The sequence below is a fragment of the Coffea arabica genome, chromosome 6e (genome assembly GCF_036785885.1).
Source record: "Coffea arabica cultivar ET-39 chromosome 6e, Coffea Arabica ET-39 HiFi, whole genome shotgun sequence".
In the NCBI taxonomy this organism is placed as follows: domain Eukaryota; kingdom Viridiplantae; phylum Streptophyta; class Magnoliopsida; order Gentianales; family Rubiaceae; genus Coffea; species Coffea arabica.
In genome coordinates this window covers 9,320,825-9,348,767 of record NC_092321.1, presented here as the reverse complement: position 1 = coordinate 9,348,767, position 27,943 = coordinate 9,320,825, and the positions used below count along the sequence as shown (strand labels likewise).

At 38.2% G+C, this 27,943-nt stretch overlaps 3 protein-coding genes across 6 annotated transcripts; 1 reads left to right on the top strand and 2 right to left on the bottom strand.

The window, feature by feature from the left end:
- Positions 1-891: 891 nt before the first annotated feature.
- On the top strand, positions 892-5,681 carry LOC113696311 (BTB/POZ domain and ankyrin repeat-containing protein NPR1-like). Of its 4 annotated transcripts, none has more exons than XM_072055021.1 (4): positions 892-1,900; positions 3,078-3,825; positions 4,641-4,846; positions 5,198-5,377. In XM_072055021.1, exons 1-4 carry the CDS (start codon positions 1,343-1,345, stop codon positions 5,327-5,329), a joined length of 1,644 nt encoding a protein of 547 aa, XP_071911122.1. In that variant the 5' UTR covers positions 892-1,342; the 3' UTR covers positions 5,330-5,377. The 4 variants fall into 4 exon arrangements, with proteins under 4 accessions (XP_071911122.1, XP_071911123.1, XP_071911124.1 ...); XM_072055022.1 differs by having other exon boundaries at positions 893-1,900; positions 5,249-5,377; XM_072055023.1 differs by having other exon boundaries at positions 893-1,900; positions 4,641-4,857; positions 5,249-5,377.
- A 2,301-nt stretch (positions 5,682-7,982) lies between these two features.
- Positions 7,983-10,523, bottom strand: LOC113694721 (heat shock factor protein HSF30-like). The gene is made up of 3 exons (XM_072055019.1): positions 9,789-10,523; positions 8,572-9,410; positions 7,983-8,479 (listed from the first exon to the last, which is right to left on the bottom strand). Exons 1-2 carry the CDS (start codon positions 10,185-10,187, stop codon positions 8,583-8,585), a joined length of 1,227 nt encoding a protein of 408 aa, XP_071911120.1. The 5' UTR covers positions 10,188-10,523; the 3' UTR covers positions 7,983-8,479; positions 8,572-8,582.
- Positions 10,524-17,558: 7,035 nt separating this feature from the next.
- LOC113696310 (uncharacterized) lies at positions 17,559-27,495 on the bottom strand. The gene is made up of 9 exons (XM_072055992.1): positions 27,264-27,495; positions 22,708-23,480; positions 21,858-21,926; positions 21,608-21,736; positions 21,464-21,514; positions 20,626-20,766; positions 19,193-20,498; positions 18,300-18,439; positions 17,559-18,224 (listed from the first exon to the last, which is right to left on the bottom strand). Exons 1-7 carry the CDS (start codon positions 27,493-27,495, stop codon positions 19,488-19,490), a joined length of 2,406 nt encoding a protein of 801 aa, XP_071912093.1. The 3' UTR covers positions 17,559-18,224; positions 18,300-18,439; positions 19,193-19,487.
- Between the last annotated feature and the right edge of the window lie 448 nt (positions 27,496-27,943).

Below are 27,943 nucleotides of genomic sequence, written 5' to 3'. Positions count from 1 at the left end.
ATCAAAGTGGTGATTTACACAGGCTACAAAGTATTATCCGAATCTAAAGTAAATTAACCAATGATCTCTTCGATACATGAAAGGAATCGATTCAGTTGACTTTCACTACGAATTGTGCCTGCCAGGTATTTTCTTTGTTTATGTGAGATTTTGGCTTTTTTATGATGAACGTGCATGGGAACGAGTGGCCACCTGTTTGCTGTTTGGACTCCTTCTCTGCAGCCAGTTGTAACTTGCTGCAAACGTGTCATCTCTCAAAAATTACTAATCATTCTGTAAATAAATAAATACAACTGATGATGTAATTTTAGTAAAAGTTTATTTCACGTCTAGAGGCATATTCCTAAAGTTGAGAAATAAGTGAAAGAAGCATCATGGTTGCACCCCTACCCAACTTGCCACAAAAGAAGTGATCAGTTTTGAGTTTTCTAAGTTCTTTTTTTTTTAAAAAAAAAACGCTAATAAGTGCTCATAAAGTCTCAATACAGATTTAGTTTTTTTTCTTCTTCAAAATTCCAAGCATCTCAAAGGAATTTACAAAAACTAAGCACCCCAAAATGAAGAAGGATTAAATTACCTACTACTATTGGCATGAAAAAGCTTTTTCTTCCCTAAAATTCACTCAAGACAAGGAATTCACCAAAAAAAAAATAATTTTCTTTTATTGACCAAAAAAAAAAAAAGAATTCAGTGCAGTTGTTGGGGGTTCGTGCAATTCCGTTCGATTGTTATATTTTTTATATTATTTGATGTATAATTATATTATATTATTGTATTCGTAGTAAAAGTTAGATATATAAATAAAATACTTGACATATATTTAATATAATATTATAACATCGTGACGAAACGAAAGTGCATAAAACACACTTGTCCTCCCATTTCTTCAGTTTCGAAGAACAAATGGGGATCCTGTGCCGATGCACGGCTTAATTAATTTCCGAAAGTAATTACTCGAACTAATAATACATCAGTCTCCCAACCGATCAACCGATTTCTTCCCTCGCCCTGCAAGACGCCCACGCCTGCCTCCAACTTTTACTCGCTCCGGCTCCAGTTCAGTCGTCATTCCTGATTCCTGATTCCCCTCCCCTCTCTCTCCCGCAATTCCCACGCTCGACGACTCCTTCTTCTTCTTGGCAAATGTCATTCCTGTCCCCAAATCCCCCACCCCCGGCCCCCATATTCCCAACTTCTTTCCAACTCGTTCCCGCCTTAATTTTCCGTCCTTTTTCCCCGTCACTCCACTCGGACCACTCCCCCTGCCATTCTCCGTAATTATCCACAACTCGATGGCCTTTTCCTTCCATTAATTCTTCTATTTACACCTTTGCCCTCGATCATGGTTACTCGCACTGTTTTTTCCGACTCCAGCGATGTTGACATCAGCGGCGGGAGCAGCAGCATCTGCTGCGCCGGCGCCAACACCGAATCGTCTCTCTCCCCGGAATCCGACGTCGTCTCACTTCAACGCCTCTCCCACACCTTAGAGTCCATCTTCTTATCCGACGCGTCGTCTTCTCCTGACTGCTTGGACTTCTTCGCCGACGCCAGGCTCGTGGCTCCTGGCGGCAGGGAGATTCCGGTGCACCGATGCATTCTCTCGGCCAGGAGTCCCTTTTTCAAGAGCGTATTCTCCGGTGCCAAGGGGAAGACTAATGCTGCCGCCAAGGTTGAGTTGAAGGAGTGGATGAAGGAGCGTGATGTCAGCTTCGACGCGCTGCTGACGGTGCTGGCGTATCTGTACTGTGGCAGAGTTAGGCCGTCGCCCAAGGATGTTTGCATCTGTGTGGACGATGAGTGCTCGCATGTGGCGTGTAGGCCACGGATGGAGTTCATGGCGGAGGTATTGTACGCATCTTTCATATTTCAGGTCCCTGAGCTGATTGCCAAGTTTCAGGTAAACTAACGCTTTGTCTTGTACTCATTTGTAGATAATTGTGTGTGCTTGGACTAATTCATATGAGCCATATAGGTTACATTCAAGTTTAATTGAGCCAAATTTATTTCGTATAGGAACCGAAATAGGATTTTCAGGCTTGAATGGATTCGTTGGTGACATTCAATTCTTATTCGAGAGCCTTTGTTGGTCTAGCTCAGGTAGCTTGATATATTTATGTGTAATTTTGAGTTTTTATCTTCATACACCGGAGCTTAAGATGTTAACTAAATCTTGTTCAAACTTGGTCCTATAATTTAGGGAACTATTTAGAAATGGGCTCCTAGATCATTTTTAGTATTTACTACTATTTAGAAATGGGAATATAGATCATTTTTAGTATTTACTACTAGTTTGGGTTGTCTTTCAGATACAGGGTTATCCTTGCTGTTGTGCCATATTAAGTTGAATTATGTCCTAATTGGACTGTCTGTGGAAGTAAGGAAGGGGTGACGGCCGAAAATATGGATTTTAACAAGTACGAGAATATCCACCAGTGGAAACCATCTGGCTTTGTAGCCAAGTAAATCAAAACTCAAAGGATGGTGATGGTTGACTAATCATGTGGGGTTGCTATATTCTTGGACAACTGGTTCTTCATTTTCTCCCTGGCAGGACAAAGATGATTATATTGTCAACTGAAAGATGCATAGACACACTTAGTTAAATGCTGGTACATTCCCTGTGTAATGGATGCGCCAAAACAAAAAGAGGACTGGTTGGACTAACGGTGGGATGAATGAAAACACAGATCAAAATGGAGGCGGAATAACTGCCTTTCTAATTTTTGAAAATGATGCTGGAGCTTGAAGTTCTCGTCAATTATTAATGTCAGCTGTGTCAATAATTGTTATACGAGTCTCTTAGAACTGAACTATTGTATGCATGCAAGTTTATGGACCACTGAAACTTGGAAAACCTCTTTAGCCTGTTGTTTGCTGTTTTTGGCTGACAAGTGCTGGACGCCCTAGTATAGTTTCCTATTACAGATGCCCAATTATCCATTTTATGGTGATTTTTGTTGCAAATAAGGCCAACTGAGTTTAGCTAATGGGTTAGCAAGAGAAACTATTAGATGAGTCCTTTGCTGGTGTTATTCCTCCCTAAAATTTCTCTTGCATCTTTATTTTCCTTGCAGAGGCACCTGCTAGACGTTCTTCACAAAGCTGCTGCAGATGATGTATTGATTATTTTATCTGTTGCAAACATATGTGGTAAATCATGTGAGAGATTGCTTGGTAGATGTATCGAGGTTATAGTTATATCTGATGTTGACATGATAACCCTGGATAAAGCATTGCCTCATCACATTGTCAAGCAAATCATTGATGCACGCAGGGAACTTGGTTTGCAAGGGCTTGATACAAGTAGTTTTCCTGATAAACATGTGAAGAGGATTCACAGGGCATTGGATTCTGACGATGTTGAGTTACTTAAGATGTTACTTAAAGAGGGGCATACCACGTTAGATGATGCATATGCTCTACATTATGCCGTGGCCTATTGCGACGCAAAGACCACAACAGAGCTTCTAGATCTAGCCCTTGCTGATGTAAACCATAGAAATCCTAGGGGATGCACTGTACTCCATGTTGCTGCAATGAGAAAAGAACCTAAAATCATAGTTTCTCTTTTAACAAAGGGAGCTAGTCCATCTGATCTCACATCAGATGGAAGGAAAGCCCTTCAGATCTCAAAGAGGCTAACTAGAGCAGTGGATTATAAGAAGCTAACAGAGGAAGGTAAAGCTTCTCCAAAGGATAGATTGTGCATAGAAATTTTGGAGCAGGCAGAAAGAAGAGATCCACTGCTGGGAGAAGCTTCAGTTTCTCTAGCTATGGCAGGCGATGATCTGCGTATGAAATTGTTATACCTTGAAAATAGAGGTAAAATATCTGGTCGATTCCAAGCTTGTCTTTTGTTCGGTCAGTCATGTTCCACTTGCTTGTTAACAATTTAGTCACCCTCATAAACTCATTCTTGGACCAGCATCAACACCTTTCCATTTTCAATAGCTATAAGTAGGAGCTTCATGATTCAAGTACCCGTTGTTAATTGGGTCATCTTTTAGCACTTATTTTGGACCGAATGCTTCTGATACCACATGTATGTTCAATATTAACACCTAATTTTGAAAGAATGGCCAGTTTAAGTTTTTCAGATCAGGAAAAAAAAAACAACACGAGGAAGTTCTTTAGATAAGATAATAGTATTGCTGCTAATAAGTGTTAAAGAAGCTGTACTGCATCAGGAGTATGTTGACAGCTGCGCAAGGTAGACATCTTTTAGCCGGGTGTTTGTTTTGCTTTATGAGGTCCACTGCTAAGTGATTTCTCAATCTCAGTTTCTTTTTTTGGACCAGTGGGAGCTTATGTTTTAGTTCTACTTTGTCTCTCTTGTATTTTTCGGATGCTGCTCCTCCATCTTCTTTTTTTTTTTTTTTCCATTCACTGCACGGAACCTTTAAATCTTGATCTCTGGTACTCAATTGGTGATCTGCTTGCCGCCAATGGTCTGATATTCTCCTAAAGTGTCAAAACTATAATTTTGTATTGAGTTTAATCATTAGTGCTCAATGAAAAATATATTCAGCTGTACTGCTTTTTTCCAGCATTTTAGTCACTTGTAAGCATGCCTGTTAGAGTACTGTTAGGTTTTTGAGATTTCTTGTACTAAAAATAATTGATTCTGGATGCGTCAGTTGGATTGGCTAAACTTCTATTCCCCATGGAGGCAAAGGTTGCCATGGATATTGCTCAAGTTGATGGCACTTCTGAATTCCCATTAGCTACCATTAATAAGAATGTGGCGGAGGCTAAGAGGACAACTGTGGACCTGAACGAGACACCTTTCAAAATGAAAGAAGAGCATCTGAGTAGAATGAGAGCGCTTTCCAGAACTGGTAAGGTAACTTGAGAGTAAGTAATCTGTTTTGTTTCCATTTAGTGCCACCTTGTTTGATATCACACATCTCGCAAAAGACTCTTATTTTTTTTGGGGTGGGAGTTTTTTTTTGGAGGGTTTAAGAAGAGGAATTCATGTCCAAATAGTGTTCGTTCCTTAATCCTTACAAGTGATTGCTCTTCATGGGCCATGGAACAGCTCCACGTATAATATGAAATTTTTTTTACAAGGATTTGGGCTTCAATACCTTTCACAAATTGTCTTTTTCATTTTTCTGAGGAAAGCGGAGTTAATTTCCAATTGCCTCAACAATTGTAGCATATAGAATGAATTTGTCTGGAATCTGGTTTCCAGTTGGGCAGAAGTCCATGTGATCTCATAGCGTGGTATGCTAATTATGCACAGTGGAACTCGGGAAACGCTTTTTTCCTCGTTGTTCTGATGTACTCAACAAGATCATGGACGCTGACGACCTCTCAGAGATAGCTTACATGGGAAATGAAACTCCAGAAGAACGTCAATTGAAGAAGCAAAGATACTTGGAACTCCAGGAAGTCCTGACCAAGGCATTCAGCGAGGATAAACAAGAATTTGACAGGAATAACAACTTATCATCATCTTCATCATCAACATCCATGGAAATGATAAAGTCCAACATGAAGCTCACTTTCAGAAAGTAGGAGTTAAAAAAGAAAAGAAACTGTGGTAAAGGACGATATCTCCTTTTTGTTGTATCATATGTTTTATTTCAACTTTTTGCTTGTCTATGCCTGTGGGAGCTCTGTACCATATTTTTGCCCGTCCCGCATGTATAATGGAAGAAAAGGATTGAACTAAATTAGCCAATGTTGTATTCGAAGTTATAAGAAACCAAGGAATGTATAGTGCAAAGTGGTCCTACACATCTTCTTCTTCATTTGCTTAAACGGGTAGGATCTTGCGAAGGTCCTTGAACGTCGATGGACTATATATCCTCCCTTTTCAATAATTTTCGAAATTCTTGATATTTCTTCGGATGCCTTCCAGGAATTTGGTGACGATTGGTCCCAAGAGGACAATGATTCAGAGAGGATCTAGTGAGGGAAGCCGCATTAGATGACTTTCCAAGGGAGTAAAATGGCAGACAACCGCCTTACGTTGTAGAGGGTTCAAGCGCACAAAACTTTTGATTAGCTAATAGCTAAAGGCCCAGAGGCCGCGATGTAGTTTAAAAAAAGTTAGTTAACTTCATTGGAATAATAAATCTAGTTTATTATCTCTTTAAAATACTTGTACATTTAATGGAGTATGACTAATTAGTTTTATATTAATTACAATAATAATATTGATGGAAAGTTGCATAATTCAATAACAACCTGTATTAAATAAATTAGATTATACTAAACAAAATTAGATGATAATAATGGCTTATATTAAATAAGAGCATTTTGAAGAAATTTAAAATTAAGTGTATTTTTCAATTGAAAAGTAAAATCAACATATTAAAATGGGAGAATGATTAGGAAATCCTTTTAGTCAAATCCATAGATCACGATACCATAAAAGGAAAGCCGTGCTGGGACTGACGCCAACCGGACGCGTGGCCCAAAATTGACAGCGTCAACAGATTTATTTGAACTTTCTAGCAAATGTAATAATAAATGTATCTACTTTTGGCATGGCAGTATGGCACTAAAGGAAAGGGGCACATTACGTTATCCAGCTTGTCACACGGATTGGGAGCACACAACAATCTTCCTTCTTAGCGGTGAGATGTTTTGTCGAGGCAACTTGTGTTGGTTTAATTAGTAAAACGGACCATTTCTTTCTTCGTGAAAGACGTGCGATTTGTAAAAACTTTTATAAGTAACTTTAATTTAATTTTGGGTGGGAGTATATTAGAATCAAATCTATCCAAATTTTCTTATACCAAAAAATGAAAAAGCAAACGAAGTAATTTTTTTTTTTTTTGTCAAATTTGCTTGCGTTATTCTTTCTTGGGTGAGAAATCATGACAGTGAGTTGAAGAGACATAGGACAAAAGTAGAGGTGATGATAGGGTGTGGTTAGACGAGAGATTATTCGAAAAAAGTTAGGTCCCGTTTGGATTGCATTTTCCGTCATTTTTCATGGAAAAATTACTGTAGCGATTTGATGTATGTGAGGAAAAAAGGTAATAGGGAAATGTGTTCACGGAAAATGACGAAATTTTTCTACGGAAAACAGCAATCCAAGCAAGGCCTTATTTTTTCAATATTTTTTTTTAAACTCTGGCCACATTTTCCCCATCCTTAGATCTTGTTTGGCACTTGAATTTTTTGCCAAGTTTATCTGTTACATTTTTTTAAAAAACTTTAGCTACAATAATCTTAAAAAACTTCTCAAAATTTTTAAACTATACTTTTCAAAATATTCAAAAATTTACACACTTCAAAAAATTTTTAAAAAACTTTTACAGTAAAATTTTAGACAAATACCCAAAAAATCCACCTGCCAAAAGAAAACTTCTTTTAATTTTCAGATGCAAGAGAGATTTGGCCACATGAAATCCGTATAATTCTCCTTTGATGATTAGGCCAATCATCTGCGTATGTGTGTAATTTTTTAAATATTTAGAATAACACTACTGTAATACTTACCAGATGATCGACGTGATCAAATTTGCTTTGTTAAAAGGATCTCTTTACTTTATCCTTACAAAAAATGCGCTTCTTATAATGTGATGATATGCGTAATAAAAATGTTATTAAAAATATAAAAAGAGTTAAAAAATATGTTCAAATAATACTAAAAAAATCCATGTCCAAATAGACCATACTAGGCCAAACAAAACCAATTTCTTATTCTTATCTTACGTATATAATTCAAATAAAATATAAGAAGAAAAATTTGAAAAAAGAAGCATGAAAATTGAAAACCAGTCTTGCCTTTTTCTTTTTTTTTTTTTATAATTTGGCTTTGGTCACGGGGTAAAAGTTGCTGTACCGTTTGTTTAAACGTCGTATCCATAAGAATGAAACCAATGAAAGTAACTGAGCTCTTATAAATTTCCGTAGTGCTTGTGAAGCCAGGACGAGTTTGTTTTATCCACTTTCACGAGAGAGACTTCAAATTCTTAAACAACGAAAAGTTCATAAATTGAATCTGGAAGAAACGGTAATTTCAAAGAGTCAGAAGTTGAGCTGTTGCATTTAAAGTTCATTTTTCCACAATAGTTTCATGATATACAGCAAAGAAATGTGTACTAAACCAGGTGTTCTACTAGTAGTTAGAAGACAAAATAAAACTAATCTCACCAACCCAAGTACTCCAACCAAGAACAAGGATGAAGAACCTTGGAATTAGCTCGTAAAACTAAGAAAAACTTATATATACCAAGAGACAGAGCTCCGTGGTCTCCTTTTTGGGAACTGGAAAAATGGTAAACCTGTACAGTACAAGAAAGTAAGCCCAAGTAGTCTAGGAACTGAAAGATGACAAAAGAATAAACAAGGCTGATAAAACTGGAGAACCCTATGCTCAAATTTCTTTCCAGTTTCGAGGAGGAGTATGATATGCTTCAAGTTTGTAATTGTTGCTCGTGCATCCTCATCAGTATTACTATTGTTCCCAATTGGCTCTTCTCATCAGATGAAGCACTACATTTCCTTCGCTCCCCTGATTAGAGGAAGAAAAGGTTTAGAAACAAAAGTGGAGATAAAAACAATTTGATGCCACACACTTATTTAAGAAGTAGAGCACAATTATACCTGCAAGGGGCTCATGCCATTAGTCCAGCTGGGTAACTCGCGTGCCCTGCCAGGTCTTTCGTATTCATACCCCAGCTAGGTGGCTTTGCAATCAAATTCTCCAATTCAAGAACAATCTCGGATTGAGACTTGCCTGTTTCTGGCTCGTTCTCGTATATCATGTCATCCTCCATCAGCTTCTCCCACAGTATAAAATTCTCAGAAGTATTTGAAGAAGCTCTGACTAGTTGTTCCTGAAGGGGACCGCTTGATTCATGATCTGGCGAGAAGAGTATCTGGATTTCTGGGTCGACTGTGGTAAGCTCATCCTGAGGTTGAAGGTTCTTGCCATCAACAACTTTTCGAGTAGCATCCAGGCTGTTATTTGCAGCATTCATGGCCTCCGTTAAGTTTTCATTGCCTTGCGGGCCAGCCAACCTCCTTTTCTTTGAAACTTCACCGCTGCCTAGCGCCCTTTTCTGCTTCATTTTCTCAATGAAAAGCTGAACAAACAGAGGGTTTTTAAAAGCTTTTACCATGAAAATAGCCATATACTTTTGTTTACTCTCAGCAGTCCGTAAACGCTCCTTAACTGCGGCTAGGTAGTTCTCTGTATTCACTTGCTGCTGTTTGAGCCTCAGCAGTTCCAATTTCAAAGTATTCTGATCATTTCTCAGTTTTTGAAGCTCTGTTTCCGATATATATTTTGCAGAATCTAGCCAGGGCTGCCCAGCTCCTTGATGCTGCAACATTTGGGAATGTTGCTTTCTCCTCTTGATATTTTTCAGCAAATGCTTCTTCCCTTTCTGGAACTCCTCGTTTGCAAATTCCCATCTGTCCGAGTCAATCTTCCTGAACCGCTATCACAATTCAACAGCAAAACTGAAATCACTAACACAACATACATAGTCTACCAAAAAAATAAAAAAATATCTATCCACACGAAACACCCAAAAAATCAACCAAGTATTAGAATAGAGAAAAAAGAAAAATTGACGGGAAGGGTAAGCGGACATATTCCTTTACATGAGGAAAACTGAAATGCACCAAAGGATCTATCTCCTATGAAAAGTTAATTAAACACCCCCCCCCCCCACACAAAAAAAAAAAAAAAAACCCTTTTCTTTCCCGTTTACCAAGAAAAAAAAATGAAGAAAGAGTAGATTATAGAAATCCCAGAAAGTCATCGGACAGTGTAAGCAAATAAGAGCAAAAATTAATCATCTATCTGTGCTTACATAGGTGTTGAGTTGACGAACAAAGCTGGAGAAATTGTTGTGCTTAAAATGTTTAGGGAGAAGATCCCTAGAGAACTTGTGAGGATCCCAAACAACAAAGCTGGTGTTGGTGGAACTCCAAGAAATGGTGGAGTCAGTTTCAAGGTCATCCACCATCTCAAAAGTCTTCTTCAAGAATGGCGGTGGACCAACTTCGTGCAGCCCTTGCAGCGGTTTTGGAACATCACTAAACTCTCCGCCACCACTAAAATTACTACTGACATTTCCAAAAGGGCCATCTTCATCAAGAAATACAACTGGTTCTTCTTTCACTGTCAAGATTTCTGCTTTTTCCACTTTTGGGGCGTCTTCTTCTTCCACCGGCATACTCCTCTTGAATCCCACGTTTAGTTGGTCCATCGGAAGAACAATTAAATCTTTGAAAATGGGTTTTACTAATAATGTTGAACGAGAATGGTTAGAGGAGATTGAAAAGTAGATGAGAGATAAGACATGAAGGGGAAAGGGATCAAGAAACTCTGGGGCGCAAAGGGGCCTGTGACAAATTGTGGCGGCACATACAGTGCTAGTATTGGATTAGAAGCCTAGAGCAGTACTTATCGTATGAAGCAAGGTATAGACTGGTATAGCTAGAGGAACGGCTGTAGTTATAGTGTGAAAGAGGGAAAGGGGTGTGGGGGTTGTTTGGAGAGGAACAGGGCGGCGTGGTGCGCTGTAACAAAATCGGCCAAATATGGATATGAGTTGACAGTGGTCGCACCAAATTTTGCCATTTGTAGCTTTGAAAAGCGCACACACATTACTCAGTCCCTCTATTTTCTAGAAACTTCATTCTGACCCCCCACCCTTGCCGTTCGCTCAGGGGTCACTTTTTCTGTTGCTTTGCGCTTTCTTTTCTTCCCCTCTTAAATTCTGTAGGGTGCCGTGAAACCGGGGATTTTCCCGACATTGATGATCTTGAATTAGGAATAATATACCTCCCTTGAGGTTGCTCCTAATGTCAATTGACACTCTTAGGAATCTTTCTAATCAAATGTTTGATTTATACTATGATTTGTAATGTGTAGTAAGCTTAACTAGAGTGACAGATTATGTACATAAGACAAATGTACTCATGATAAACATTACCCTTGTTTGAAATTTCCTTGTAAAATCCGCTCATGGAATTTCTTTAATTTGCTAGACTAATCCCAGTCCTTTGAATCAGGAAGATGATGGTGTTTCTTATTTTATGATTTTCGTGTTTATGTTTGGGATTTAAATGGGTATTCCAGCATCGAGTCCTTGTACAATGTACTCCACCTCCTTCCGATTTTTTTTTTCTTTTTTTACAACCTCCTCCCCGTATTTAATTATCAACAACGAAGTACGTAGAGATTTCAATCATGAGATACCAACAACACACTTTGCTTATAGGATTATGACAGTAATTAATTCACATAGATCTCTTAAACATTACACTGTCCCAATATAAAAGAATAATCAACAGAAAGGGAAATAATCTATAAACAATAATTTATGTTCATTTATTGATACCTTTTTTTTTAATGTTATTAACTCAATAGTCTGTCACCTCAATCACCTCCAAGTATTTTTTTCATGACCAATAACTCGAGATGATGAGCTTTTCAGTCATTTGACTCAATACGAACGAGTTTTTTGTTTTACAAGTATTACAATTAATGGGATGTCTTTAAGAAGACGCCAAGTAATTAGTTTTTTTGAAAAGAATAATTAAATCAAGAAAATGTATAAACGTGCATGCAATTAAACAAAATAATTTAATAAATTGAGACGCAGGAGAAGGTTTTAGATCACTTGCATAGAAACCAATATGTAAACTAATTAAGTGGCAGCTAGAGCACAATACACACGAAGGATCAAAGGATATTGGAGAGGGAAGAAATCGTATAAAGCTTCAAATTGAGGTTTCTCCCCCTAACGAGGAACGGTAAAATTTGGGGAGGTGGGGGGCTGATATTGCAATTTTTCAGAAGCTGCAACAAGTCCCGGTTTTCATGTCTTGCCGCTAGTGGTCATACTTCCCCGTTCCCGAGGGGTGGCCAAATCACATAGCGGGCTGCCCAGTGGTATCGGACACAGAAAAATATTGGACGAATCACAAATCATTTTTTTTTTTTGTCAAAATGATAACATTTGTATTGATTTAAACTTGATAATACAAGAGCACTTTACAAAAGGAGCTCATTGCTCTCATAATCTATTCTTGCTAGATCTTTAATCCAGCCAGGGAAACATGATTCCCAATATACATCATTAACTAGCTTCAAGGCAAACTTTGCTAGCGTATGACACACTTCATTCCCTTCCCTATGTATAAAAGAGAAGTTGCATTGCTCAAAAAACTCCCTCAGTTGTTGTATGTCCTCCAGTATCACAGCACAGTTGCTGTTGTTGCATGAGACGGTTAAGATACAGTCTATCACATTCTTGCAGTCTGATTGTACTTCGATTCTTCTCCAGCCTGCTGCCTTTCCCAATTGCATTGCAGCTCTAATTGCTGCAGCTTCCTCAATTTCTGGTTCCCCCAACTTCTCCTCCATTATGGCCCAAGCTTTCAGCACCTCTCCTTTCCAGTTTCTAGCCACTATTCCTTTACCAGTTCTGATCGATTGTGTTGAGATTGCAGCATCAGTATTAATCTTGTTCACACCTTCCATTGGAGGTTTCCATCGTCTATCATACTGATTTGGAGTTGCTTCAACAATGCCAGCTCTACTTTCTAGTTCCACAGCTTCCTTGAATTCTATCCACTCTTGTTGAGCTTTCCTTACCACTGAAATTTCCTCCCCTTTTGCGTTGTTGAAGACAATCTGGTTCCTTGCCTTCCATATTTGCCAGAGGAGATTAATTGTTAATTCTATATGCTCCTTGCCATTGACTCTTTGAGAAGCTTCTAAGATTCCTTCCCACCATCTCCAAAAGCAAGCCTGCAGATCTATTAATCCATCCCAGTTGATTGGACTGATTTTCCAGATTCTCTTTGCATATTCACAATCAAAGAACAGATGCTCTATAGTTTCAATTCCCTCCCCACAGCTTTTGCAAATGTTGTTCCCCATCCCTGTTCTGCCGTGCACCAAGTCATTGACTGGAAGACAGTTGTGTAGACATTTCCACATAAAATGTTTCAGTTTGTGTTTGACATTTGTTCCCCACAACTTCTTCCACATACTTTCCTTCCTGTTATGGCTACTTGTCTTCTCCTTGAGCTGCATTGTTTTAGTTGCCTGTGCCTCCATTTCCTTTGCTAAAGTATACCCTGACCTCACTGTATATTCCCCATTCTTTGAGTAATGCCAGATGATCCTGTCTCTCCTTTGGTACATACTGAGTGGTATCCTTACAATCATTTGGGCCGTCTCTCTGCTGAAAACTTGATTTATTAGCTCCTTATCCCATTGCCCTTGTTTAATCAGGTCTTTGACATATTGGATGCTTCCCAATGCTGGTCTATCATGTTCCATTCTACCATCTCTTGAAACAGGTATCCATCTGTCTTGCCACACCTTGATTGTACTTCCATCCCCAACTTGTTTTCTTATTCCATTTTTCAAAAGGAATCTGGCGCTCAGAAGACTCTTCCATAGGTATGATGCTGAAGTAGGGGCATGCTTCATCCAGTCAGATTCTCTTTTCATATATTTAGCTCTCATAACTCTACTAACAAGCCTGTTAGGCATAACAATGATTCTCCAGAGTTGTTTTGCTAGCAAAGCTGTGTTGAAAATTTCCAGATCTCGAAAGCCTAGACCACCCTTTCCTTTAACCTCAGTAAGTGCCTTCCAATTCGTCCAGTGTATTTTTCTTTGATGCTCGTCTGCCCCCCACCAAAACCGTGCCATTTGTTTACTAATGTCTCTACACATTCCTTTTGGAATTCTAAAGCATGACATTGTGTAATTTGGGAGTGCCATTATCACTGATTTCAGCAATACTTCCTTTCCAGCAAGACTCAGTAGATTTCTTTTCCAGCTTTGTATTCTCTGTGTTACACTTGCTTTTACTTCCCCAAAAACCTGATTCTTTGACCTCCCTATCACCATAGGAAGACCAAGATACTTCCCACTGAATGCTTCTCTTAGATTTCCAAGTATACTGCATACTTCCTGTCGGGTATCCAAATCAGTGTTCCTACTGTAGTAGATAGCAGACTTGTCCAAGTTGATTAGCTGTCCAGACGCTCTTGCATATTTGTTCAGTAGCTCTTGAACCTTCCAAGCTTCCTGGTTTGTGGCTTTGCAGCAGAGCAAGGCATCATCTGCAAAAAAGAGATGTGTAATGGGGGGGCACTTTCTTCCCACTTGGATTCCTGTCCACATTTTACTTGCTGCAGCTTTGTTTATCAAGTTTGAGAGTGCCTCCGCCACAAATAAAAAAAGGTAGGGGGATAATGGGTCTCCCTGTCTTAAGCCCCGCTTAGGTTGGACATATCCTACTTTTTCTCCATTAAGATTAAAAGAATAGGAGACAGTAGAGAGGCAATTCATAATCCATCTAACCCAAATGGGGCAGAATCCCATTTTTAGCATTATTCTTCCCAAAAATTGCCATTCCACTCTGTCATAAGCTTTAGACATGTCAAGCTTGATAGTCATAAATCACAAATCATATTCAGGGTAATTTTGGTTGAGCACCAGAAATATAAGAGGGCTAACCTTGTCTGTTTGGATTGCTATTTTCTCTAAAAAAAAAAAAAAAATTATATATATCAAATCGTTACAATATATATTTATGTAAAAATAACAATTCAAAAGAACTCTCTATTTTTCACTTTTAAAAAGTCCCTCGTGAATAATGGGCTTCAGGTTTCTGTCTCTTTTGGCTATTTCTTTTTTTGACTTATTGATAAGAGAATCATTAGACAAGTGAATTTTCTAAATGTCTATTATAGGTTATTGACTTTTAAATTAACTGATAAGCATTGTGATTTGATCGTGAATCAAAATGATAACATTTTAGATAAGCTAGCACGAAAGAGCTGTTTTTTTTTTTTTTTTGGGGGAAGGGGGGCTACAATGAACATGCATTTCTGTTGTTCTTTTGCAGGCGAAAAGAGTTGAGACAAACTAAAATATCCATTTCAAAAGGGACAAACAATAACCGAAGAAAGTCCTGTCAAAAATATATAGTAGTACTATAAAAAGTTAGAAAAGAAAATCCTTTTTTGGTTGCAGCAGCCAGCCACGCCACGCTACACCAGGCCACAACCTTAACCGCTTAATTGGGCCTTGCAAAATTGATTAATGCGCCGAGGCCCGCTACGTCACCGTCACCCATCCGCTTTTTGTCTGCTGCCACCATGTGACGTGGCAAGCTTCAGGGAATGTGGGTTGCCGGTCCACCGTTTAAGGGAGATGGACGCGTGGGATTGGAGGATGGGCCACCGCTTGAAATGTAGTGCTGGCTGATGTTCACTGTGGGCTTTTTCTTTTTATTTTCAGTTGGAAACTTGGGCCTTTGATCTCTCAATGCGTTTTTATCACCGCGAATTTTAGATAACAAACAATTATAATTACTTTTTTAAAACAGGAATATGTCACTAGTTTTAGAGAAATAGACCGGAGTTAACAGGGACGGATTCATGAGTAGAATTCGTGTGCAAGGTTCATTGACTCGCCGACTTTTGATTGAAACAAGGTGCACAGCCCCTTGGCCAGCATCCAAACTCACCTCGCAGGTTCACCAGCTTCCACGTAACATAAGAGGCAGCAAAATCAGAGGCCTACCCTCATATTAACTTTTTTTTTTTTTTTTTTTTTTTTTTGTGTGCATAGATATTTGTAAGATTATAACTATTTTATCTCTTTTTCTTTAAATATTTTTTAGAACTTTACAACATAATTTGTATCTGTTTGTTAGATCTGTTCTTTGATATTCGTGTAAATTTGTTCTTTAAATATCCGTAGATATCTGATTTGATGATATAGCTACTATCATTAGTATAGATTTTAATGAATTTACCACGTTTTCTAGATAAAAAAAAAAAAAAAAAAAGAACCTGGAACTTGGGAAAACAAAAAGAGTCGAAACTCGTCCTCAATCTTGACACGCTTCAAGCTGAGCTTTGCTTGCTCGCTCGCTACTTGTCTGTTCTCAATGACGAGCGAAGACCATCAAGTTTATCCGTTCACGAAAAAAAAAAATACAAAGAAAAAGAGAACCAGGAAGAACTACAAATGTACAGCATTATGCTGCATAAATTGGACAAGTATTTATTTAAGGTGTCATGATGATTACAGTTTCCGGAAGGCCGATTTGTTTTATTTGTTAGCACAATGACGCTATTTCGTATAGAAACTCATGATCGTATTGCACTTTTATTCTTGAGTCTCGTGTACAGCTAAAACAACTCAATTCGGATGGCTAAACATCTGATAATGTCTCGTGTACAGCATTTACGTTTTTCTTTTATATAGTGCTATAGACTCACCTCCTTCTGATGTCGGTAGAGCGCACTCTAGCGCATTTGACAGCATGATGGCATTTATTTTATCTCAGGCTCTCAGAGCCTCCATTTCCCCTCTCAGTAGTCAGTACACCAAAAAAAAAAAAAAAATATGCACTTGAGATCTGTGGTAGGTGGTATGCCAACATTTCCAAACTCGTCTCTCGTCAATTGTGAATTGTAACTCTACGTGCCTTCTTCAAATTTTTTTAGCACTTATTTGATTTAGAGGTAGTTTAGTTGCCTCCGATTTTCAATGATTCAGTTGGATCTGTCCCTTTTCTCATAATATAAGATTAGATGTAAGTGTAGATTGTCTAATCTAGAGGTGATTTAGCTGTTTCTGATTTCTAATGATCCAGTTGGATCTGTCCTCTTTTATATAATGTAGGAATAAGTGGAAGTGTAGATCGCTACCGTGTGACTAAAATGAAAATGATTAATCTTTTATGCACTGATAGTTAGTGTATACACTTTCACCATTAGATGCATGACACATAATTCGAATTTGAATTTGAAACTCAAATTTTACATATGTGTCGTATATCCAACCGCTATCAGTGTATAACCGTCAATGTAAATAAAATTTATCCAAAAGAAAATACGCCAAAAAAAAAAAGAAATTCTTTTTTTTAATGGGTAGAACGTTGTGCTCTTTTATCAACATCGCCGCTGGGCCGGCCCAAGGTACATGGATGTATTGATGTGGATGAGGGGGTACGTATTCAGTATTCTTACGCTTGTACTTTAGTTCCCAAAAGCCAAATCCATTCTTGTCGAGGGCGGGAGAGGAGTTGTGTTTGTTCGATAGCGTACAGAAACAAGTTCCAAATTCACTGAAGAACATTTGGGCAAACCAAACCCACTTATTAACTAACGGTCACTGATCCAGATACTTGGAATTTTCTCCAGACTGACTGCTTCTTCCACGTTTCAGCTAAAGTCGCCATGTAAAGAGGACGTGATGACTACCACGAAGAACAAAGGAGACCGTGCTAATAATCTGAAAATCTATTTCAAGTCTGGAGATCTCTTCCAACAAGACACTGTCAAGCAATAGTACTGGACTGATGGCTCCTTTTCTAACCAAAGCACTGCAAATGCTGCAATTGCATGGGGTTGTTCATGACGTTTCAGGGTTGTTACTTATTAATGCACCACCATCACCACCACTCTGCAAGAAAAAATATATATATATGTATATATATGCGTTGTCGTTATTTAATTTAGTGCTCAAACATTGAGCAATCATCAAGATGTAGAATGGGTCAATTCCAATCTACTGTGCTAATAGTAAAATATAAGTATCGAGCCATTGCTCGCACTGTATATACTTTTAGTAAATCAATACAATTCTATCATTTCGAAAAAAAAAAAAAGAGAAAAGGAGGACTGCAACAAATATGGGACCAAGTGCCAAAGCTGCACACAAAGGGGCTAAAAGGAAATTCACTCTAAAATATATCTCTCTTTTCTTGGAGAATAAAATATATGTATCTCGTCTGTCCATGTCAAAATGCTCTTTGCCCAAATGGGAATCCGGAATGGCAGAGGCAAGCATCTTCTTCTGCTACGAATTTACAAGGCGAGTATAATATAAAGTTCCTATCAGAGTATCATCCTCAAGTCTGAAACATCATCTAGTGAAATCATTTAACGGTCAATATTGCATATGGGTTCAGCAGCCAAGCTTAATGTACCATTAATCCTCAAAGGTGCAAATAGGCTGGTGAACCTCAAAACGTTGAGCCGCGTATTGATCCATTAGAGACGTCATTGGGGCCAAGGAAAAGCAGAGAACACGTTAACTCATGGCAAACTTCTTAATATCAGTATTCTTCCCCCGCATCATGGAATTCTTTGAGATATTTGCAATCTTTCACCCGAAACCTGCTTGTCCTCTTAGTTTCCTACCATTTACCAAGACTTCAAACATTTGATTCATCAGCTGGCTTGATTCAACAAAGCTGCAGCAAGAGTGCATTGGCCATTAGCAAATGCTTCTTTGTCTATAAAATCCCTGATATCTACCTACCATCTACCTGCTGAGCACAGTTGTCTTTGGCCTTCATTTGCACCTCAGCATTGGCTCGCCCTGCAGGTTGGGAAATTGTTCGTTTGTGCAATATGAGAAAGCATCATCAAGCAGCCATATCAAGAAACAAACAACCTGTAGTTTCACCTGAAGAAGCATTGGAACAGATCACGTTTAAACTACGAGTACACCTAGATAGAAGGGAAAAAATTCCAAGCTTTACTTCCCACCCTTAGCATAATGACATTAAGTAAATACTAATTTCAAAAATTTGCACATCCATGACCCCTTAAAGAAGGGGGGGCAAAAAAAAAAGATTTAGCCTCTAGATACTAAATGTCTAAAACAAACCCAATCAAGCATGTTAGCTACTTGCTTTGAATTTTACAGTTTCTACACTGAAAAAGATGCCAAATAGTACATAATCCACAATTCAAACTCCAGGAATAATCTCTAGATTGAACAAAAACTAAATATAAAAAAAGCCTCTGGAATTACCTATTGACACCAGGATAAAACTAAATGAATTTTGATTCAAAGGTAAGACAGCAGGCAGTAGATCTTGTTCTGTAAAAGTAGACAGAAAAGCACTAGGCTAGACTTCTCGCTTTCCATCAGAAAATGAACTTCTTGAACGGTAAAAAATGTTTATTGAATTATTTTATTAAAGTTGTGGATGTACATCTACAATTAGCATATAATAAACAACAACAGAGAGTCACACTTAGCTTCCACCAAAAGCAAAAACCGATAACAGTGGTCCTAGTGTTAACCTTTCAAGCCTCGAAAGATTTTATTTTAGTAACAGCAAGTTGGTTTTCATCAAATCCATTCTACTCTTGGCTTTATGATATATAAACATCAGGAGAGAAGAAGGATAAGAAAAGCCAAGCAACATACCAAGTAACACAACAGAGGAGAGAGGTCAGCTCTCATTTTGAGTAGCTTGCAGCTTAGTGCTACAAACCGCCAAAATCCTTGGAGACTAAATAGAGCAGCAGCTCTCTGGAAACAATTGAACATTTTTACTGCAGGAATAACTGCAAAAACCAGTAATCTGTGCAGAGAATTATGCATAAATTGAAGTTGCATTTGACTGGTTGTCCTCAATTCACTGTTCAGTGACTGATGCAATTCAGCATTAAGTCCAGAGTCTCAGAGGCTTCCAACAATTTATCCTCTGAACGTTGACCTATCATATTTTGTTGATGTCAGACGGGGTATCGAGAGACTGGTTCAACTTAATTTCAGAATCCAACTTAGCTGCAAATGCCAAGGTTGACCGGAGGGCTTTCTGTACCGAGGTTGGTGCATTCAGCAGGAGTGATGTCTTTGAAAAGCTTGACATTCCTCCAGTGCTTGGTTGATCCAATGATTGATCGAATGGCTGGAAAGAAGATGCTGACCTTTGCGGCATTGCAGGGAAGAATTTGAGTCCATCAAGTGCATATTCCTTCCGTTGGACCAATGGCAGACCCACGTTAACAATGCTGCGAAGCGTGTCACGTTGGCTAATAGCCGTAGGATTGTCTACTGGAGTTTTTCCATATGAAAGAAACTTCATGGCCTGAGGCATGGACGAAGGTGAAACTATGTTTGCTGTTTTATTCACTTTTAACTCTAAGTCCGCACTGCTTTGGGCAGCTTGATTGTCAATTTTGACGCGAACTTCACTTTTCAAAGGCGAGTCAACTAACTTGCTTTTACTTACCTGCCCTAACAATGATTCACTGACCCCATAATCCCTATTAAGAGACTCATCCAAAGGACGTTTGCCAAACAACAGAAAGTTTATTCCCCTTGGCATCTTTGAAGGTGCACCCTTGGCTAGGTCATTCGACTTCTGAATGCTGTCTTCAAGGTTCCTAGTCATGCTATAGCTGACTTTGTCACTATTGTCTCCTTTAAGATGTGGAACAGCTTGTTTATGCTTACTGGTATCACCTGGTGGCGATCTCACATGCGAAATGAAGCAGATTCCTTTTGGTGTCTGAGCAGAAGGTCTATCCAGATGCTCTGACGCTTTCTTCTCTGTACTCTTACCAGAAATGTTTGCCATTACGGAGAACTTGGCATCAGCATGCTGATGAGGGACACCTTGGTTATTCACCTGTTTCTTAGAAATTGTCTTGCTTACCAGGGTTGGAGACTTGGATTCAGGCTTCGTAACATTTGAAGTTGGCAGAGAACCATCCTTAGCGGAAATCTGAAGTAATTCCAGCAAATAGGACATCATATGCTGGAAAAAATTAGTTCTGGCCAGATGCAGTGAAAGTATTGAAGAATAAAGAGAATACAAAGACAACATAAAAAAGCATAGCAGGAAGCATTACCTCATGCGAAAACAAACAACCAGCACCTCTGCTGCAAAAGCCATTGGTTACAATATTGTTGCAAGGATACTTGGACAGTTGATGATCAAACGGGCAGTTGTCTCCTTTCATGCAAGAATGTCGTGCAAAGTAGGAGCATGGCTGCAGCAGTAAAATCATCCAAAAAAAAAAAAAAAAGAGATTCAACATGGTTGCTCGTTAAAAGAGTACAACTTCTAAATCAGCTACAATTTACAGGATTATATAACAATTTTTTAATCAGAAAGGTAAAGAAGCTTTAAAATTCTAACATCAACATGAAAAGCACAACATGCAGAGGTGCAGAGGTTTATTGAATTATTCATATGACTTTATTCACTATATGTGTTTCACTAAGTTTTACACTGAACAACAACAACGTCCAATGACAATCCTAAATTGTCACTTGGAATAATTTAAAGTTTACCAACAGTTCAATTTGATCTCTTGATTAAATAAAGGTGTTCGAAAGCTTTCAAAAAACACAATAGTTGTTTAGAGACAAACATAAAAGCAAAAAATTCACCAATTGAAGTCTAGTGCTTATGGAGCAGAAAATACAGCTACTAAGCATGAGGTTCATAGAAGAAGCACCTCAAATGATAGATGCCAAAAACTAATTTTTATACTTCTTAAAATCGTAATGGCCAATAATAACAATGAGGGGAGCTACAATTTTGATGAACATGAGAATATGGAAAAGACAATGCATCCATTGATAGTACTGGCAGTACAAGACGAGATATAAATGCAACAGGCACTCATGATTGCTGTTGTGACATTGTTATGCACTATGAAGATATAGAGCAAATGAGCAAACCTTAGATTTTGTCAAGGGCGTTGTATCATGTGAAAATTTGCACTTCTCGCCCTGTAAAAACCAAAAGCAAGAATCTAGGTAAACAAAGATTAGTCAATTAAACATGGTAAACAGAACAAATCAGAGTATGGAACCTCATACAACCTCTTGACATCTGCCATTGAGATAATGGCGGCAATATGTCACTGTCTTGGGTTTCGACAGTGGTTGTAGCTTCAACCTTTTAACACCAAGCTCTCTATTCTTTGCTGCTCTTTTAATCCTTTCTTTTTTCTGCATCATGGAGCGGTGTAAATGAGTCAACTAAAGAAAATGGAAATAACATTACCGACAAATCATCCTCAAAAGGAGCAGCTAATGATCCCAAAGCCTACTATAACTGATATAAGTATACCTTTTTCTTTTCTCTTCTTTCTTTGGTTAAAGGACCCTTTTTCCTTTTCTTTTTGCCAACACTAGCTTCCTGCAATCAACAGCAAATCAAAATAGCTGTCGTAAGCATTACATAAGCATCAAGTGGGAAGCTATATTGAGTTTATTTAGATAACATGCTGGTGACATCCTTGACATTTTATTTACATCGTGATCTGAGCTACCTAGAAACTAGCTATTAGCGTGTCATGGAAGACAGTAAAATTATTCCAACATCTCCTTTATCTTTCTTTCTTTTTAACCATTGGCCAGAACTCAACATCACGAAAGATTAAGAAACAAGCAGAAAAAAGATTCTGGTACTTTTTAGAAGCCTTCCATGAACATATCCAGAATAATTCCAGTTACAATCATTTGATTTCAAGGGAGGTCTCAAAGCTAAAATTGAACAATCACAAACAGTATCACCTGTCATGATTTATCATAAGAAACAATTTATCTCAATTACTCGTAATGATTCTAATGCAAATGAAGGTCTAAACCAATATTTTACTATTCTTATAAAGAAATGCTACATTCTTCAAAAGCAACAATAAAATTGAAAAATAATGCCCTGTCTAAAAATTAGTAGTAAGAATGAAATTACCGAATCAAAATGTTAAGAAAAAACAGAATGGAAGCTCAAGCAAGTTAATTTGCTGGTAGTACGGACAAAGTTAACCATGATAATCTGAAGACACACAACAGGTCACACGCAAAGAAGTCCAAATGCAGCAATTAATAACTTCGGACCAGAGACTTCTACACAAAAAATCCACAAAATATGTGATCAAGGACGTCTGAAGCATATAGTGCTTATGAATTTTCCTTACCATTTTGGCATCCACAGAACTTTTATTTTCAGCTGTATCTTCATGCATTAGTCCATGCTGAGATAAGTTTTCTAGAGAAATTGCTGGATGATCTGTCTTATTGACTCCTAAAACTTGCTCTGCAGTCAATCCAATCTCCAGAGAAGCATCATAACCATCTAAAGTTTTAGTTGCAGTTTCTTCGCTGTGAGAAAAAACTTCAGCACTTGTATGCTCTTTTCTGAAACCTTCTGTTTCCGAATCAACTGTGTCCAAAAACATAGAACTTCTCGTATCACAATCCCCCAGTCTTGCATCTCCATCATCACGAGTGAATGCTTCTTTATCAGTATGTTCAGAAATCTGCACCTTACCTGACTTCTTCTCCTCCAATGATACAGCATCTTCATATAATAAATCCATTTCCTCACTAATTTCCCCTGAAATTTCCCCTTCTTCAATCTCATCATCTTCAATGGCACCAAAGGACAAGTCCAAGTTACCAGATGTAGATACAAGTTTCTCCAATTCTTTCTGTTTCAGATGCAATTCATGCTCAAGTCCTTTTGGCAAATGCCCCTCCATGGTAGGGTTCATCGCATCATTGCTTTCAACAGGTATTGACATATCCGCAATCCCATCAATGTCAACAGATGAACTCACAGTTTCAGGAACCTCCTTAATAAATGGTTCATTAAATACATTAAGCTCTCTTCTAGGACTGAATTCCCTATGAAAGTCCACGATGTTGCATATATCTTTTTCATGAGGAACTTCACAAGTCTGGTTATTAACTGTCAAGAGAATATAAGTATTCTTGTAGATAATAAATTAGTAAGGGTATTCTTGTAAATAGTTTGTTAGGTTTGTACTCCTATAAATACTAGTTGGTCACTCATAATACAGTGACTAGATGTTTTCCTTCCAAAATACCAGTTGACATGGTATCAGAGCAAAAGTCCTAGGGTTAGGGTTAAACATCTAGCAAAAGTCTTGACGCGATACTGTTCATCGCGCACTGTTCACGCGGTACTGTTCACGCGATACTGTTCACCCCGGTACTATTCACGCGCACTGTTCACGGCGCACTGTTTATAGCGAATTTTGATTGCTGTTTTGTTTGAAGTGCTATTCGCTATGGTTGAAAGTTTTGCTAATGGGGTTACCACTGATCAAGTTAAATCAAGTTCTTCAGCACATAGGTCCCAGAAAACTGTTATTATATCCGAGGAAGATTATGTTAAATTCTTACAGTACCAAACTACAAGTCACGCATCTCTTCCCTCTGCTTCTTTAGCACAAAAAGGTAATGACTCATGGATTATTGACTCCGGGGCTACTGATCATATGTCAGGTACCTCTAAAATTTTTTCTAATTTTCAAGAGTCTACTCCCTTTCCTCATGTTACTTTAGCTGATGGATCTACCACTAAAGTTAAAGGACTAGGCACTGTAGAAATTAATCCATCACTTCCGCTGTCTTCTGTTCTTTACGTACCCAATTTACCATTTAATCTAATGTCTGTTAGTAAGCTCACTAAATTTCTACAGTGTACAGTTACTTTTTCTCCTGATTCCGTTGTCATTCAGGATTTGAAGACAAAGAGGACGATTGGTGGAGGGCATGAGCATAATGGTCTTTACTTTCTCAACTTTAATGGTCCGATAGCATGTCCTGCTACTGTTTCTCCTCTTGAAATTCACTGTCGTTTAGGTCATCCGTCTTTACAAAATTTGAAAAAGTTGGTTCCTACTTTGAATCAATTATCTTCGTTAGAATGTGAGTCTTGTCAGTTAGGAAAGCATCATCGTGTTTCTTTTGCTCCTAAAGTCAATAAACGGGTTTCTGAACCCTTTTTGTTAGTTCATTCTGATGTTTGGGGTCCTAGTCGAGTCACTTCAAAGTTAGGTTTTAAATATTTTGTAGTCTTTGTTGATGATTTTTCCAGAGTTACATGGCTTTATTTAATGAAAGATCGTTCAGAATTATATTCCATTTTTTGTGCATTTGTTACAGAAATAAAGAATCAATTTGGTGTGCCTGTGCGTATACTTCGCAGTGATAATGCGAAAGAATATTTTTCCACTCCTTTTAATACCTTTATGACTAAGTCTGGTATTATTCATCAGTCCTCTTGTCCTCACACTCCACAACAGAATGGAGTTGCTGAAAGGAAAATTGGACATTTAATCGAAATTGCTCGAACACTGTTGTTGCACATGAATGTGCCCAAACAATTTTGGAGTGATGCAGTTCTAACTGCATGTTATTTAATTAATCGCATGCCATCTAATATTCTTGAAGGTCAATTACCTCACTCCATTCTTTTTCCTCATGAACCTGTGTTTAAATTGCCTCCTCGTATTTTTGGATGTGTCTGCTTTGTTCATCAGCTTGCTCCCGGGGTGGATAAATTAGATTCTCGTGCTATTAAGTGTATTTTCTTAGGATATGCACGAGCGCAAAAAGGGTATAGATGTTACAGTCCAGTTTTAAATCGATTTTTTACTTGTGCTGATGTTACTTTCTTTGAATCCACTCCGTATTTTATCAAACAAAGTATGTCTTGTGAGTTAGACCAGTGTCCCTCTTTTTCCTCTCCTGTTTTACCAGTCCCTTCCCCTTTATTACCTGAGTTATCTAGTCCACCAGATTCCATACCTCGATTATCTCGTCCTCATCTTCAAGTTTACTCTCGTCGTTCCATGGTTGAAAAAGTTCCTGATATGCCACGCACTTCACCAATTAATTCTCAATCTTCCAATCCAGGTATGACGCCCTCCTCTGAGTTAGATCTTCCCATTGCTTTACGCAAAGGTAAGAGACATTGTACTTCCCATCCTATTTCTAATTTTGTTTCTTATTCTCGTCTCTCTATGTCATATTCTTCTTTTGTTGCTTCCCTTGATTCTATCTCCATTCCTAAGTCTATTACCTATGCTCTTAATCATCCTGGTTGGAGATTAGCTATGCAAGAAGAGATGTCTGCTTTGGAACAAAATGGTACTTGGGATCTTGTCCCTCGTCCTTCAGGTAAGCCTGTTGTTGGTTGTAAATGGGTGTACACTATAAAAGTGCAGCCTAATGGTTCTATTGATAGATTGAAGGCTCGGCTGGTAGCTAGAGGATTTACTCAGGTGTATGGAGTAGATTACTTAGAAATTTTTTCTCCTGTTGCAAAGATTACCTCTGTTCGTCTTCTTATCTCTTTGGCAGCCACTTATAATTGGCCATTGCATCAGTTGGATGTGAAAAATGCATTTCTGCATGGAGATTTGAAAGAAGAGGTATATATGGAACAACCTCCTGGATTTGTTGTTCAGGGGGAGAATCCGCGGTTGGTTTGTCGTTTGAAAAAATCCTTATATGGATTGAAACAGTTTCCGAGGGCTTGGTTTGGCCGGTTTAGTAGTGTTGTCATGGAGTTCGGTCTGACAAGATGTGGAGTAGATCACTCTGTATTTTATCGGCATTCTAATACTGGTAAAATTTTATTAGTTGTTTATGTGGATGACATTGTGATTACAGGTGATGATGTTGTGGGGATTCAGAAACTTAAATCCAATCTGCAGGCAAACTTTCAGACAAAGGATTTAGGTCATCTACAGTATTTTCTGGGTATTGAGGTAGCTCGGTCTAAATATGGGATTTATTTATGTCAAAGAAAATATGTACTCGATATGTTGAGTGAAGTTGGGATGTTAGGTTGCCGACCTGTGGATACTCCTATGGATCCAAATGTGAAATTAGCAGGAGATCAAGGTGCATTACTTGATGATCCTAAGCAATATCGAAGACTTGTGGGTAAATTAAATTATCTCACTGTAACGAGACCTGACATTTCGTTTGCAGTGAGTGTTGTGAGTCAATTTCTTGATACCCCTCGTACTAGTCATTGGGATGCTGTTATACGGATTCTCAGATATCTTAAGAGTGCTCCTGGAAAAGGGTTGCTGTATCAAAATCATGGACACACTGATATTGAAGGATATAGTGATGCAGATTGGGCTGGTTCTGCCTCAGATCGAAGATCGACTACAGGATATTGTGTGTTTGTTGGTGGTAATTTAGTGTCGTGGAAGAGTAAGAAGCAAACAGTTGTATCCAGATCAAGTGCAGAATCTGAATACCGCGCTATGGCTCACACTGTGTGTGAGTTGGTTTGGTTGAAGAGCATATTACTGGAACTTGGGTTTGAGCATAAACAGCCTATGAATTTAGTGTGTGATAATCAGGCGGCTGTTCATATTGCGTCTAATCCAGTGTTTCATGAAAGGACAAAACATATTGAAGTTGATTGTCATTTCATTCGAGAGAAATTGCTTGACGGGGTCATCAAGACATCTCATGTACCGTCTGTAGATCAATTGGCTGATGTGTTTACCAAGAGTTTAGGGGGTTCTAGGGTGAAATACATTTGTAACAAGTTGGGTGCTTATGATATATATGCTCCAACTTGAGGGGGAGTGTCAAGAGAATATAAGTATTCTTGTAGATAATAAATTAGTAAGGGTATTCTTGTAAATAGTTTGTTAGGTTTGTACTCCTATAAATACTAGTTGGTCACTCATAATACAGTGACTAGATGTTTTCCTTCCAAAATACCAGTTGACATTAACAATGGAAGAGTCCACAAGGTTAACATTATTGTCTTGCGTGACTGTCTCCTTCCCTTGGTCTTTTATATCTGTAGGATCTAACCCATCTACTTCATTCAGTGTATCAGCCCCTCCATCCTGAAAGCCATGAACTTCTTTAGTCTCATTGAAGGGTGACTTTTGTTGGACTAATGACATCTCCAAATCCATACCATTGTGGTTGACTAATGACTCGTGTTCAGCCTCTTCTCCTGATTTATTGGAGTCAATGTCGTCATTGTCATCTTGTGAGGAGAACGGGAACAATGAAAACCATGCTTTGTTAATTATAATTAGCAAATATAAGTAAGGAAATCAATCATTCTAAACATTCCTTTCGGTTATCTCATGCAAATAACAAATCTTGGGATCATGAAATCTTGAAGAAACTGGAATTAAGAAAAAGAAAAAGAAACCGACTGAAATTGGACTCTCGGTAGATTTGAATGAACACGGGCGGAAAAGTTGAAACTTAAATCCTGGGAAGCGTATGTCACAAGCAATATGAATGGGCAAAGCATAACTTGAAAATTTCCATCTCCTCGTTACTCCCAGCTTACATCTCTACTTTATGATATCAATTCTATAGTTTTTTCCATGATTACCAGCTTATCAGAAT